Source organism: Symphalangus syndactylus, chromosome 1 (genome assembly GCF_028878055.3).
Source record: "Symphalangus syndactylus isolate Jambi chromosome 1, NHGRI_mSymSyn1-v2.1_pri, whole genome shotgun sequence".
NCBI classification, from domain to species: Eukaryota; Metazoa; Chordata; class Mammalia; order Primates; family Hylobatidae; genus Symphalangus; species Symphalangus syndactylus.
Window position 1 is genome coordinate 87,564,361 of NC_072423.2, and position 13,867 is coordinate 87,578,227.

A 13,867-nucleotide genomic window follows, 5' to 3' on the forward strand; every position below is an offset into this window, starting at 1 on the left:
AGATGTTATTGTTCTCTGGCCCTCCAGAAAGTCAGTAAGTAAAATGCCTTGAGCACCTCCAAAAAATTGTTGCCATGGTCTCTGCTTTTGATCAGTGCACTTTTGCTTTGACTGGACCACTTCCAACTCTTGATAGCCATTGCTTTGGTTGTTCCTTGTCTTCAGGATTATACTGGTAATGTTTCATCTCCTGTTACAATTCTTTAAAGAAATGTTTCATGATTCTGATCCCAACCATGTAAAATCTCTATTGAAAGGCCTGCTCTCGTCTGTAGCCAACCTGGGTGCAATGGTTTTGGCACCTATCAAGGAGTGGAAAGTTTAATTTCTTGGTCAGAATTGTGTAAGCTGAACCAGTTGACATATCTATGGTGTAGGCTATTGTTTTGACTGTTAATCCTTGATCCTCTTCAGTAAGGGCATTGTCTTACCCTTCTTAGTGTCTCAAACTAGATCCTGTTCAGACATGTTATAACAAGTTAGTATGAGTTTATTTGGGTGCAAAAAAACAATTTGAACTACCTGCCTAGTTTTTTCATAATAAGCATTTTCCATAAACTTTTAAAGACCCCTCTCATTTGTGTGTATGTGTGTATATGTGTGTATTCACTTCCTCTTGCAAATGAATCAGACTACATACAAACCTTCTCACATGTCATAAGATATTTTTATTCTGCTGTAATACTTGTTGTGTTTAACATGGAAGATACAAGAAGACCAGATACAAAACTAGGCTGGACATAGGCAGGTAGGCGTCAGTTTCCTTCTGCCTTCCATTCGTCTTTCAAACAGCTCATCTAACATTTGCTAGTAGCCCACTTACTAGTTTAGATTTTTTTCACCTGGGAATTTCTGGCTTAGCTGGTCAGGTGCTATATTTTCGCTGGTACTTCCAATATCCCCTTGAATCATTACTCTTCACTTTTTGATTCATACCTACCAAGACTATAAGAAAGCTTCCTGAGTTTTGATACTTTCCATTTTTATGACTAGAAATAAAAGTAGTCCAATAAATTTTTAAATTACTTTTTCTTCAGTTTGCCTTTTGTTGCTTTTCCAGAAAATTCTACCCCCATTTTCTCCCTTCCCTTCTTTCACTCTGAGACACTTCTACATTGCCTGGTATTGTGCCACCTCTGTGTCATATAGGACATGCTATGGAACAGGCATTTTCTTTTGAGTCAGCCCAACTAAATTTTGAATACTGGTTTCCCCTCTAACTAGATATGTAATCTAGGGCAAATAGTTTAAATTCCTTAAGCCCTGTCATTTGTAAAATGGTAATAATAATGGCCTATGATATAATTAGTCGAGGTATCCTTAACTTGTTTTCTTTTTGTTCTTCTAATTCTGAAACTCGACATTTTAATCAGTGGTGTTGTTTAGGTTGGATTAGGAACAGTCCCCAATTAAGGGAGAGGCTGACTAGGCATTTTGGAGGTCAAGCTGTGCAAGAAGACCAGAAAGAACAAAGCTCAGAGGTACCTTGAGCCTGGTGCCTTTAGAGGCCTGAAGAAGAACAGATTTCACACTTTTTCTTTTGCTTTGTATTTAGAACTCTGTTGGGAGAAAGATAAAGGTAGAAGGATGGAAAATTCTAAGAATGGGAGAAATGACAGCAACTCTTCTAAAACATAAAAGGGTCATATGATATTTATGAAAAAACTGATTATTTCAAAAAGATTCGCAATCCTATTCTCTAACACATAATCTATTTTTACTTTCCCACATCCTATATCTTGGATCTTGATAGACTCGATTCGTTGTTTTATGTGGTTTGCAATCTCAACAAAACAAATTTGTGTTCTTTGACAAGGATAATGCAGAATCCTGACTTCAATCTTCCCTTTTCAGAACCTACCTATTTAAGGTTATTTTCCATATTAACTATTGATGATCAAAATAAGTCTAGCTTGTGTTTGTCCTAGTGTTTCATAATTTTAGTTACAGAAACGATGCAGATAAAATTAATTTAACATGCGTCTTCCTGACTCTAGTGCGTTGAATCTGGCCAGAAAAACAACATTTGCTCTCTACATAGGTAATATAAATCCATCTTTAGCCAAATTGCTGCATCCCTTTGGACTGGGTCTCATTAGCAGAGGTTGGAGTGGCCATTGGCCGGCACACGACACTTTAAGCCAGCAGGGGGCGAGTAAGCTCCAGGGCACTCGCCCGAGCAGCAGGGGGCGGGTCTTCTGCTTCCTTGACGGACAGCTAAGGATGCGGGAGAGGATGAGGTAATAGGAGCCAGGGCAAGGAAGGCGTGGGGGTGCGCGCGGGTGTGTGCGACTGTGAGTGTGCCAGTGCGTGCGCAAGCCCCGAGACAATGCGTGTCTCCATTTCGCGCTGCGGACACTGATCATGCTGCATTAAGGCAAAAAAAGAGAGAGAGAGAGAGAGAGAAAATTACATTTTGAGGAAGGAGGCTGCAAAGTTGCGGCTGGGCGACAGTGGTGGTCCCGGGGCCGTGTCATGGCGGGTCGCTTCTCTGCATCAAGGAACCAGGGAAACACACGCGGGCGCGGGTTTGCCTTAGCGCCCCGCTTGGGAGGGGCGGTTCATTCTGGAAGGGACTGAGCAGAGCCACAGGCAGGGGGAGCTCTCCCAGTGGCGGCGACTGCAATTCGTGCGGCGAAGGGGTGCGGGGGGGGGACCAGAGCGTGCCATTCCGAGCGCTGCCGTGCGGCGAGATCCCACCCCGGCGTCTGCAGAGACCGAGGCGCAACTGGTGCGAGGGCTGGGTCCTCGCCTCGCCGTCAGCCCCAACTCGCGGCCGCCGGGGCTCGGGCCGCGCGCCCGCCGAGTGGCTTTTGCAAGGCGGGGGCCTGTTTGCAGAGAGCCGGACATTTGCATGAAGCGACTCGACCCCACGGAGCAGCGGCAGCAGCAGCGGACCCCAGCGGCGGCGGCGGCGGCGCGCGGTCCCAGCCAGGAGGCCCCGGTGCCCCGGCCCCAGTGGATGCACAGCTGGTGGGGAGCCCATGGGCCGGAGCTGAGGCTGCCCGGGGCGGCGGGGCGCGGGGCAGGGGGCGCGGTCGAGGCCCGGAGGCGGCGGCGCAGGAGGAAGCGGAGGAGGTCGGGCGCTCGGGGCCCGGGAGGCGGGCCGCGCAGCGCCGCAGCCCCGGGCTCGCCATGCTCCTGGCCTCGGCCGTGGTGGTCTGGGAATGGCTGAACGAGCACGGCCGCTGGCGTCCCTACAGCCCAGCGGTGAGCCACCACATCGAGGCGGTGGTCCGCGCCGGCCCCCGCGCGGGGGGCAGCGTGGTGCTGGGCCAGGTGGACAGCCGTCTCGCGCCCTACATCATCGACCTGCAGTCCATGAACCAGTTCCGCCAAGACACGGGTGAGCCAGCAGCCCCTGACCCCGCCCCGCCTGCTCCCACTTTCCCAACCTGCCAAGGTACCTCCCTCCCTGTGAACCCACCTTGGCCACCTAGTCGGCACTTCTGTGCAGCAGTGTCACCAAGAGGTGGTGGTGGGAGGCGATTCACTGCCCTGGATCCTCGCAGGATCCTCCCTCCCCCTTAAACATCCATGCAAATAGTATCAGTGTTGTGGTTTTGCAAACCCAGCTTCAACCTAGCCGGTAACAATCCACTCCCCACCCCTTTCATGCCCCCCCTTTTCAGCACTTGGTGGCCCTAAGTCTTTCCATGTAGAAATTCTAGGGCCGCCCCAGACTACAGGCAATCCCAGCCCTTCGCAAAGGCTTCCTGCCCTCATCCCGTGGCGGCTGGCACCTTGGCTGACCTGACCCTGTTTTGCTTCAGGCACGCTGGGGCTTGCCACACATCCCCTCACCGCCTATCTCACTGCCTCTGCGTCTCCTGTGTGGGATGCCTCCTCGCAGCTGGGTCCTGGGTGTGGGAACTAGGGGAGGAAGAAGGGATTCCCCGGAGGTTCTCGCTACAGTCGGGTAAGGGAAGCGCCGGGCTGCCTGGGAGGAGAGACTGGGGCTGGGGTACCCTGGACGCCGTGGTATTGGCGAATGCCTCTGCTACACACTGCAAGCGCGGAAGCAACAGGCCGGAGCAGATGGAGAGAAGAGGGCGAGGCTCGGGGCTTCGGAATGCAAGGCAGGGAAGCCGCTCCCTTTGTCTGCGGAGGAGGAGGAGGCAGATTCCTAAGGAGAAACTGTCCCCAGGCTTCCTCTTGAAACCATAACCTGTAAGGAACACATGGTCTCCTGGAGCGCCAAACTCCTATCTTTTCATGAGAATCAAGTTGTCACTGTAGCCAGCACAAACCTGCTTCCCAGCTGACCTGCCTTTCCAGGTCAGAGCCAGGAAGGGAGCCTCCAGGATGGGGCCGTGGGGGGTGGGGAGTGGGGGTGCTAGCCGAGGGAGAGCAGAACTGCCCCTCTTTGCTCGGTCCTTGCTTAATCGATGACCTGGGAAGAGTTTCTGCCTCCGTCAGTGACAGGTGGGGAGGGGGCCATTGTTTCTGGAATTCTGGCTCAGCTTTCCCAAGAGTGCAACCCAGGAGCCTGGAGAAGCCGGTGTGCGGGGAGGAAGTAGAGAAGATGACTCGGAAAGGCCCTCCCCAGTGAACAGCTGTTTGAGCAGAGTCTCTCTGCTTCCTTGGAAAGCCCCCACATCCTGTGTGCTAATTAGGATTGTCATGGGAAAGGGGTATCTTTCCACCCTCATGTCCCCATCTTTAGTCATAACTCCCAGCAACCCCTTTGCCAAGGACTCTGCAGACACTGGCTGATTGAGGAGAGCTTTCTGGGGAGAGGATTCTGGAAGTGTTAGAATCTGGAGGGGCTTTAACCTTGTGTGGAGCTGAGGGAGACTGGGAGGAGGAGAGAATAGAGAGGAATGTGGGGAGATTGAGAGGATTAAGTGTGGCTGACGGGGAGGGAGAGAATGTCATTGTGCAACTTGGGTAAAGGTTGTGGAGGTGAGGGTGGAGGCGTCAGGAGGTGAGGGTGGAGGGGGTGTGTGTTGGGGGAAGCTGAGCCATGGAGGTGGGAGCAGAGAGAGAGAGACCAGCAGGTAAAGCACCTGACAGGGGATTCCAGTCCTGCAAAAATAATAATAATAATAATAAATATAAAAAAGCAGGTGTTAGCTTTTCTATTTCAGAGGAAATCTCTGCAGCATTTGGAAAACCACCCTGGTGACAGAAAGGTCTCAGCCCCTTTCCCACATTTGGGAAGGGCAAAGGTGGAATCTGTGTTTGGGGATACTTAGGATAGGCAAGGTATCTGCAAAGATTCATGACCCTTTCCACAGAAGTGAAGTTGTAGAGAAAACTGGGTGGGAGGAAAGAAGCTACATTTCCCAGGTCTGATCACTCTTACCTGAGGACTGCCTGGTGGTGAGCAATTTAGTCAGAGGATGGCGCTCCCTGGACTTTAAACCTCAGGCAGAGAACTTGCCCTGAATCATTTTAAAGGCTGCCTCAGGGTGTGTTTATCATCAGACTGCTGTGGTTTCATCCGCTCATTGCTAGAGTCAGTCAGCCATCCTGAATACCTCCCTCCTGTGCGCCAGGCCCTGTGCTGGGTGCTGCAGATACTGGGCTGAATTCCCAGAAAAGCTGGGTCTGTCAGGTCGCTCGTCAAAGAAGAATAGAAGAATCTCTGGGTTTCTGAGTTCTGAGCCCCCTCCTCTCCCTTCTCCACCAACACACACATAGTTTCTCTCAATCTCATTGATGAGGCCATGACAGGGTAGGAACTTTAAACCAGTGGCTCCCAGGCAACCTCAGCCAAGCCCTTGCAATGTTTAATTAAATTGCCCACCATCCTTAAGCCATAATTCAAAGCTGGGAACCAGAAACATCCCCATAAACAAAAGAGAGCTGGAAGTCCCCTGCCCAGAGGCGATTCCTCTCCTTTTTTGTTGCCTCTTCTATATGGGGACATTTCCTGACATGAGAGCTTTGTCTTTTTAGAAGTTGCTTGCTCTGCTGCTGAGAGAGTCCTCAGGCTCTCCACTCGCCTGGGCTCCTGACCTCATCCAGCCTGTCTCCAGGGAGATGGCTGGGAGGTTGCAGACACCCGTCTGCCCGCCTCTGTTTGCCCTGGGCCCTTCTCCTTCCCCAGACCGCCTAGGGGTTTGATCTTATTTGCATTCTGTGCCAGTCTCCTCTAGACATTTTGGGCTAGAGAATCTGGAATAAGGGAAGAGATGGGGTGAGATAGATGGGACTGGCTCTTGGCCACTTCCAAAAGCCTCGGTGGGGCCCTCTCCACCTGCCATCATTTACCTTGACTAAGTTGCCCTTTTTCTGTTGTAGGGCAGTGACTGAAGAGCTTTACTTCAGCATCACTTTCCCCTGTACCTTTCAACATGCCTGACCCTACCAACTCCAGGGTTTCAGTAGCAGGATGAGAAAGATCCAGGCTGAGAGTGGAGAGAAACAGCTGTGGCTCTCATTCCAGGCTCACTGTTTACTCCGTGACCTTGAGCAAGTCTCTAAATGGTCAGGCATCTTTTTTTTTTTTTTTTTTAGAATGAAGAGCAGCCTTAAGATTTCTTCTTTCCCTCTTTTTATTTCCTCCCATCATGCAGATCAACAGGTGAATGGGTTGGCCCCTGTGCCAGTGATGACACTGATAAGCACAGGGTGAAGGAGCGTTCTTTCCAGCTCTGAGTTTTCTGTGCAAGTTGTGCCTTCTTTATGTCTTTTAAAGTGGTGAGAAGTGTCAGATGGAGAGAAAGAGAGTGGGCTGAATTAAATGATTTGACAGATGCTGAGTTTTAGCCCCCCCACAAAACCCTCTACCCTATGTTAGCGTAGAAGTGAAGGAGGCAGGCATCATGATGACCACATGATAATTACAATGTGCAGGATGCACCATGTGTCTGCATCATGCCAAGCACATTGCACACACTATCTTGTTTAATCCTCACAACAATCTTATGAAGAACCTATTATTATCCCCATTTTATAAGTAAGGAAACAAATTGAAAGTGATTAAGTTGCTCAAGGGTTTACAGCTAGTCAATGGCAGGGCTGACATTCTGAATTAGGTGCCCTACGTCGTATTTCTTCATTCAGTAAGTAGTTATGGAGTGGCTATTTAGCACAGTCACTGTTCCAGACATGTGAGATATAGCAATAATAGAGCATCCAAATATTTCTTTGTCCTCGTGGAATATTCTGGTGGGCATGGGAGATGCTGGTAAGAGCAGCCTGGGATTTCTTGGACATAGTGCATGCCCTAACGGCAGTGAGTCACTTACATAGATATGTGTAACATGCCCCAGAGACCTCAGTGCATGCCTGGAAGGCATTGCCTTCCACTTCCCAGAAGCTGAAAGATTTTGGGTGCTTTGTAATGCAGGTGGAAAATCTGTAAAAAACTGATTTTCTTTCCCCTTCTTCATCCTTAGTTTATAAACATCCTCAATCCCTATCCTACTGGAGCCCCTTTCCTTGGGTTACTTTACAGATTATCTGGTTTATAATCCTGATTCTAGAAAAGTCGAGAACTAGCACATCCAAAATAGGGTGGTCTCTGAAAATAATCAGAGAGTAAAATCCCACCATGTCTATTGTCTCAACACTTTGGTTCTGAGGTCTGCATGCTATCTCTGACTCTCCTCTAGCGTTGAATTGAACGCAACAACTTTCCCTCCAAAACCAGCTCTTCCTCTTGACATCCCTCTGGCACCATTTCACCACTTCCCCATGGTCCAAACCCAGGATTCTTTGACTCATTCTGTCATTTAGAATCTTATTTGGGCACCTAATAGGTACAGGCACATAGACCCTGTAGCCCAATGGCTGAAATTTGAGTGTACCCGTGCACCACTCAAGGTGGCCATTCACATGCAGATTCCCATGCCCAGGCCCTGGAGATGCTGGCCTGTAGGTCTCTCAAGGGCACTGCTGATTAAATTCATACCCCAGGAGATTCTGATGGAGGCGATCCTCAAACCTCACTTGGAAAGCATTCAGCTACTCATGATCAAGTCTTACCCATTTTTCTCTCTGTAAGGTCTCTCCAGTTTGTCACCTTCTTGTCATTTTCTATGCTAACACCTTTCCACTCACCTGGAACCAAGGGACAGAGTGGCTCTGGTCTTGCCCCTCTTTTCCTAACAAACTTTACTGGCTCTTCATTGATTACCAACTAAATCTATCATTGCCTGACATTTCAGACCTTCCGTACCCTCTCTGGCTCTAACATATCTTTCCAGGATTGTCTTCTTCTATGCCTTATATTTCCCTCCAATCTGCCAAACAGAGGCCACCTCTATCCTCATGCATTCCTTTAGAGTTCTCTGACACTCTTCACCCCCCAACTAGCCTTGAGATCCCTTCTTCTGAAACACTGTCCTTTGCCATTTTTACCTGTCAAAATTCTTTTTGTTATACAAGTCCATGCCATTTGTTATTCATTTCTTAAAACATTCCCCACACCTTGAAATGCTTTCCAAACCATCATTACTTCATTTATTGAATCAATATTTTGGAGTGCCTAGGACATGCAGGCATAGAGAATACAGCCATGAGCACATACCTTGATGCCCACTCTCATGGGATTCACTCTCTAGTGAAGGGGACAGATATTCATCAAATTAGCCACACAAATACATATGTAACTGCACATTGAGATGAATGCTATTAAAAATTTTTTTAAAAGAACAAGAATTTCACCTGGCCAGGACTGCCCAGGGAAGCGCTTCCTTGAAGAAATAAGCTCTTCCTGTGGGAAGAGCTATGGAAAAATACCAGAGAGTTCTGGGGAGGAACCAGCATTGTGAAGAGGCCCAGAATCAGAGAAGCCTGGCAACGAGGAAAGATTGAAGGCCAGTGTAGCTGAAATGTGGGCAGAGTTAGGCTATGAGGGGGCCATGTATGTTGGTGGGTAGGGAGGATTTAGATTTCAACCTAACGGGAAGTCATGGAAGGGATTTACGCAGGGAGGGGACATGGTCGATTTTCCTGCCAACATGCATTTTGTTGGCATTCTCCTTGGGATACATTCAGCCTCATAAATAGTCATTCACACACTTGTCTTCTAACCCTGTTTTGGACTGAAAGCTACTTGAGGAATGCTTGAATCTGCATTCCCCATAGCAGTTAATGAGTGCTCAGTGATATGTGATAAATGATTAAATATTGAAGTAGCCAGAAGTCTTCAATCAGTCACAGCAGTTTCTGGAGCCCTTGCAACTGCCAGACGCTGCATTAGGCGCTAAGAATGCAAAGAGCTCCACAGTGGCATTCCTGCCCCAACTTAAGGCGGGATGGTATGAAAATTGTTGCTGAAACATTGGTGCACATCAGCATAGTCAAGCTGCACAGCTCAGGCTTCCTGAGGGTGGGGCCTGGGCTGGGAGAACATTTTGAGAAATGGATGGAAAATGGCTTAAGACCTGAATGGTAAGGAGAATTTCAATAGGTAAAAATGGCAAAGGAGGCCATTTCAGTAGAAGGGACCTAACAAATTGTGGGGAAGGGAGTCACAACTCTGGGGGAATGCATGAGGATAAAAGGGGCCTCTATCAGGCAGGAATAGAAGAAAACACAGAGACTGAGGAAGACAAACCTAGAAAGGTATATTATAGATCCATGGCATAGTTTCCAGAAGTTCTGGGACAACTCTTAGGCATCTCCAGGATTGATAATGGTATTGTGTTAAAAAAAAAAAAAAAAGTCTTTTAGGCACATCTGTGAGGGGGTTAATTGCACTGTCCCTGCCACCCTGGAGAGAATATAAAATAGTGCCATTTAAACTCTCTAAACTTAATTTCCTCATTTGTGAAAGGTATTTCTAGGATTGCTATGAAATTTACATGGGATATGTGAGGTGCTTTGTAAGTAATAAAGATTGTGCAAATACCAATTTGAGAGCAGCAGAAGGCAGCCAAATGACTAGGCAGATAGGGGCAGGTCCCCAGTGAAACCCCATTTTTAAGCCAAAAACAGCCTGAAGGCTGAAAGACTGGACTGCTTGTCCAGGATGAAACCCGCAACCCAGAGTGAGAACTTCTGTTCCTGTTTCTCTACCCTTTCCCAATTGATTCTTTCTGAATAATGCCTTTTAACCAATCAAATGTTGCCTTTTCCAGTACTACCTACAGCCTGCCCCTCCCCTATTCTGAGCCTATAAAAGCCCCAGACTCAGCCACATTGCAGGGACTTTCCCACTTTTGGGTAGGGGCACCACCCCTGGGTCCCCTCTCTGTTGAAAGCTGTTTCGTCACTCAATAAAACTCCCCACCTTGCTCACTCTTCGATTGTCAGCATATCCTCATTCTTCTTGGATGTGGGACAAGAACTTAGGAACTGGTGTGCAGCCAAACTTGGCCCAGGTGGGCAGTGGGCAAGTCATCTCCTGCCATCTCCTGCAGCAGGTTGTGTGGCCAAGTGAGGCCTAGGCAGGGTGTTGCCAGCCAGAGGTCCCTGGCTTGCAAAGTGACTGAGAAGAAAATCCTGTGTCAGTTATATAGAAACTTTTTCTCTCTCTCTTTCTTACACCCCCTGCCACCCTACACACACACACAGAGACACACACACACACACACCCTCACACACCCTGGGCTAAATCTTCCCCGTGGTTTCTCCATCCTGCTTAGACATATAATAGAAAATAAATTACAAAAATAATCACCACTTTTCACTGAGCTCTTGCCATGGTGACAGGTGCTATTTTTGAGTTTTACATTCATTTCTTCATTTAATCCTCAAATCCACCCTTTGAAGTCGCTACCCAGGACCCAAACAGATGAGGAAACTGAGGCTTAATCACACAGCTGGAAGGGACAAAACCACCCCTATTGGCCCCAAAGCCCGTACTCCTTGTTCCCCAGCAAGCTGTGCACTTAGGAAGGAAATGGAGGCAAACCAGGGAACTATTGCCTCCCCCTTTCCTGCCCCCACCATCCCAATACCCCCGTGTTCCCCAGCAGAGGCCCTGGTGATGAATAGGGGATTGTTCTGCTTCTCCCTTGTGCCTCTGAATGTTGATGTTTTGGGTCATTAAGGAGCTTGGAGATGGGGTGGGGGGGCGGGTTATGACCCTGGCAAAGGCCTGAATAGCCATTGTTTCTTTTCTTCCCCCCTTGAATGGGATTCTGTCCCCAGTCTTGGTGTATCCCTCTGGGTTGGAGGAGGGGTGGGTCAGAGGCTGGTGAAGAGAGCCTTTTCTCACCACTTTGATGCATAGAGCTTAAGCTGACAGATGCAGAGATTCCAGCATTACAGGGGCCCTCCCCGACCTCCCCACCCTGCCCTGAGCCAGACATCTTTAGCCTTAATGTTGATACCATGAAATGAGCCCTGGTTGAGGATGGGTCAGGATTCAGGTTTTGAGTGAAGGAGAAAGCGGCAACAGTTACAGGTTCAGTTCCCTTACAGTCCTGCCAGTTCATATTTGCTGTACCATTACCCTGTAATAAACCTGACCTCTTCCCGGCCCCAAAGTGAGACTCTGAAAATTAAGACAATCCTATCTTTAGGAGGGTTTTAGCTTCTTAAAGAAAGACATCAGATAAATATAAAATTATTCTCATGACCATTGAGAATGTTACTTTTGCTACTGATATAAGATTTAATGTTGGGAAATATGAGAGAGCTCTCCTAACCTGATTTCCCTTCTTCTCATAGTAACACACCATTTTTTTTGGACAGCATTCATAAATGTATAGAGATCCAGCTCCCTCACAGCCACTTCTGGGCAGCCTTCCCGCATGGAGGCAGTCTTCCCTCAGTCTTCTAGGCTTCCACAGCCTTGTATTCTTTTCCTCATGACTCTTGGCGCAAGAGCATTTAGAGGAACAGAGGAGAAGGAATATGATCATTATGAGCACCTACTGTATGTCAAGGGCTTTACATGCCTTAGTGCATTCATAGGGTTCACATGGAATCCAGAACCTGGCATGTACAAGTGCATATTTGCTGAATAGATAAGTGAGTCATATTTAGTTTGTACAAAAACTCTAGGAAGGAGTTATCCTGTTCCCCAGGAGGGAAAGGGAGGCTGAGAGGTTTTATATTAGCTAGTAAATGGAATGAATTTGTCTGCAAACCGAGATGTCCCGACTGCAAACCAGGAGGCAGTCTTTCTGCTACCTTACCTTACACTGCCATCCATATCCTTCATGTCGTAACTCATCTGCTTCTACCCTGGTTGGACTATAGACATCTTAAAGGGAGAAGTGAGTTTCATTCAAAGCTGGCACTTCAGGCAGTATCATTCCCAGTACACAGTAGGACTTGTTTTATGTTTGCCATTATGGCAATGGCATGACTTGTTAATGTAATGCCATTCAGTGTAATCGCATGCTGACTCTGACCTCTCCCCTATCCCACCCTGGCAGGAACTCTCCGCCCAGTTCGCCGCAACTACTACGACCCCTCCTCAGCCCCTGGGAAGGGCGTGGTGTGGGAGTGGGAGAACGACAATGGCTCCTGGACGCCCTACGACATGGAAGTGGGCATCACCATCCAGCATGCCTATGAGAAGCAGCACCCCTGGATCGACCTCACTTCCATTGGCTTTAGCTACGTCATTGACTTCAACACCATGGGCCAGATCAACCGTCAGACCCAGCGCCAACGCCGCGTCCGCCGGCGCCTCGACCTCATCTACCCCATGGTCACGGGGACCTTGCCTAAGGCTCAGTCCTGGCCAGTCAGCCCTGGGCCAGCCACCTCGCCCCCCATGTCCCCCTGCTCGTGTCCCCAGTGTGTCTTGGTGATGAGTGTTAAGGCAGCCATGGTCAGTGGCAGCACTGGGCCCCTACAGCCACCGGTGACCAGCAAGAACATGCCCCTTCCTGGAGTGGTCAAGCTGCCCCCACCACCAGGCTCTGGGGCCAAGCCACTGGACAGCACAGGCACCATTCGAGGCCCACTGAAGACCGCCCCATCGCAGGTGATCCGGAGACAAGCCTCCGGCATGCCCACTGGGACAACCGTGGGCTCTCCTGCCAGCCCCCCAGGACCCAACGGCAAGACCGGAAGGGTGGCCCTGGCCACCTTGAATCGTACCAACCTGCAGCGACTGGCCATTGCCCAGTCCCGGGTGCTGATCGCCTCTGGGTAGGTGCTTCCACAGCTGCCTCAGAGCATTTACTCACAGTAGAGATAGGCTACGGCAGATCTTCGGATCAGAAGAAGGAGGGGCTGCCAAGACTTAAGTTTCTCCTCATCTTGTGCTGACCCCTGGCTGCAGGTGAAGGCAGCATGGTGTGGTGGATAAGGGAGGGTTTGATGCTTGGCCTCTGATCTGGACTCTGATTGAGACTTTGGCTCTTACTAGCCATATGATTTAGGACCAGATCCCTAACGTCATGGAGTCCTAACTTTCTCATCTGTAAATGCTGGCAGTAATACTCCTGTTAGGGTGGCTGTGAGGCTTAAAGAAGATTGTGACCAGGCGTGGCGGCTCATACTTGTGATCCCAGCACTTTGGGAGACTGAGGCTGGAGGATCTCTTGAGCCCAGGAGTTCAAGGCTGCAGTGAGCTGTGATTGTACCACTACACTCCAGCTTGGGTGACAGAATGAGATTGTGCCTACTAAGCAATAATAGGCAACATTAATAACATTAATTGAACTCCCTCTATATTGTAGTTTGGGGCTTTATCATCTCATTTAATCCTTGCAACAACTCTATGAAGTAGGCAAGTAGGCATTATCCCATTTACAGATGAAGACAGTAGATGTTCGCTTGTTCAAGGGTACATAGCTAATCATTGGCAGAGAATGGGATTCAGACTTTAAGACATCTGACACTAGAGCCCAGATTCTGACTCTGCTGTGCTCCTCCACTAAGGGAACCTCCACTAAGGGAGCTGGCCCCTTGGCAGTGCATTCTCTTCCTCTGTGATCTAAGTGTTAAGCACAGACATCCTGCTCAGAATTGATTTCCCAAGGAGAAACACAGAGCTCATGTG

The 13,867-nt window shown here is 48.9% G+C and overlaps 1 protein-coding gene across 2 annotated transcripts in view; it reads left to right on the forward strand.

Moving 5' to 3' along the window:
- The first annotated feature begins 2,849 nt into the window (after nucleotides 1-2,849).
- DTX4 (deltex E3 ubiquitin ligase 4) overlaps nucleotides 2,850-13,867 on the forward strand; it is a 35,675-nt gene continuing 24,657 nt past the window's right edge. For both annotated transcript variants that reach the window (XM_055270574.2, XM_055270669.2), the window contains exons 1-2: nucleotides 2,850-3,346; nucleotides 12,288-13,011. In XM_055270574.2, the coding sequence (XP_055126549.2) occupies nucleotides 3,136-3,346; nucleotides 12,288-13,011 (935 nt within the window). In that variant the 5' untranslated portion in view covers nucleotides 2,850-3,135. The remainder of the gene's footprint in view (nucleotides 3,347-12,287; nucleotides 13,012-13,867) is intronic.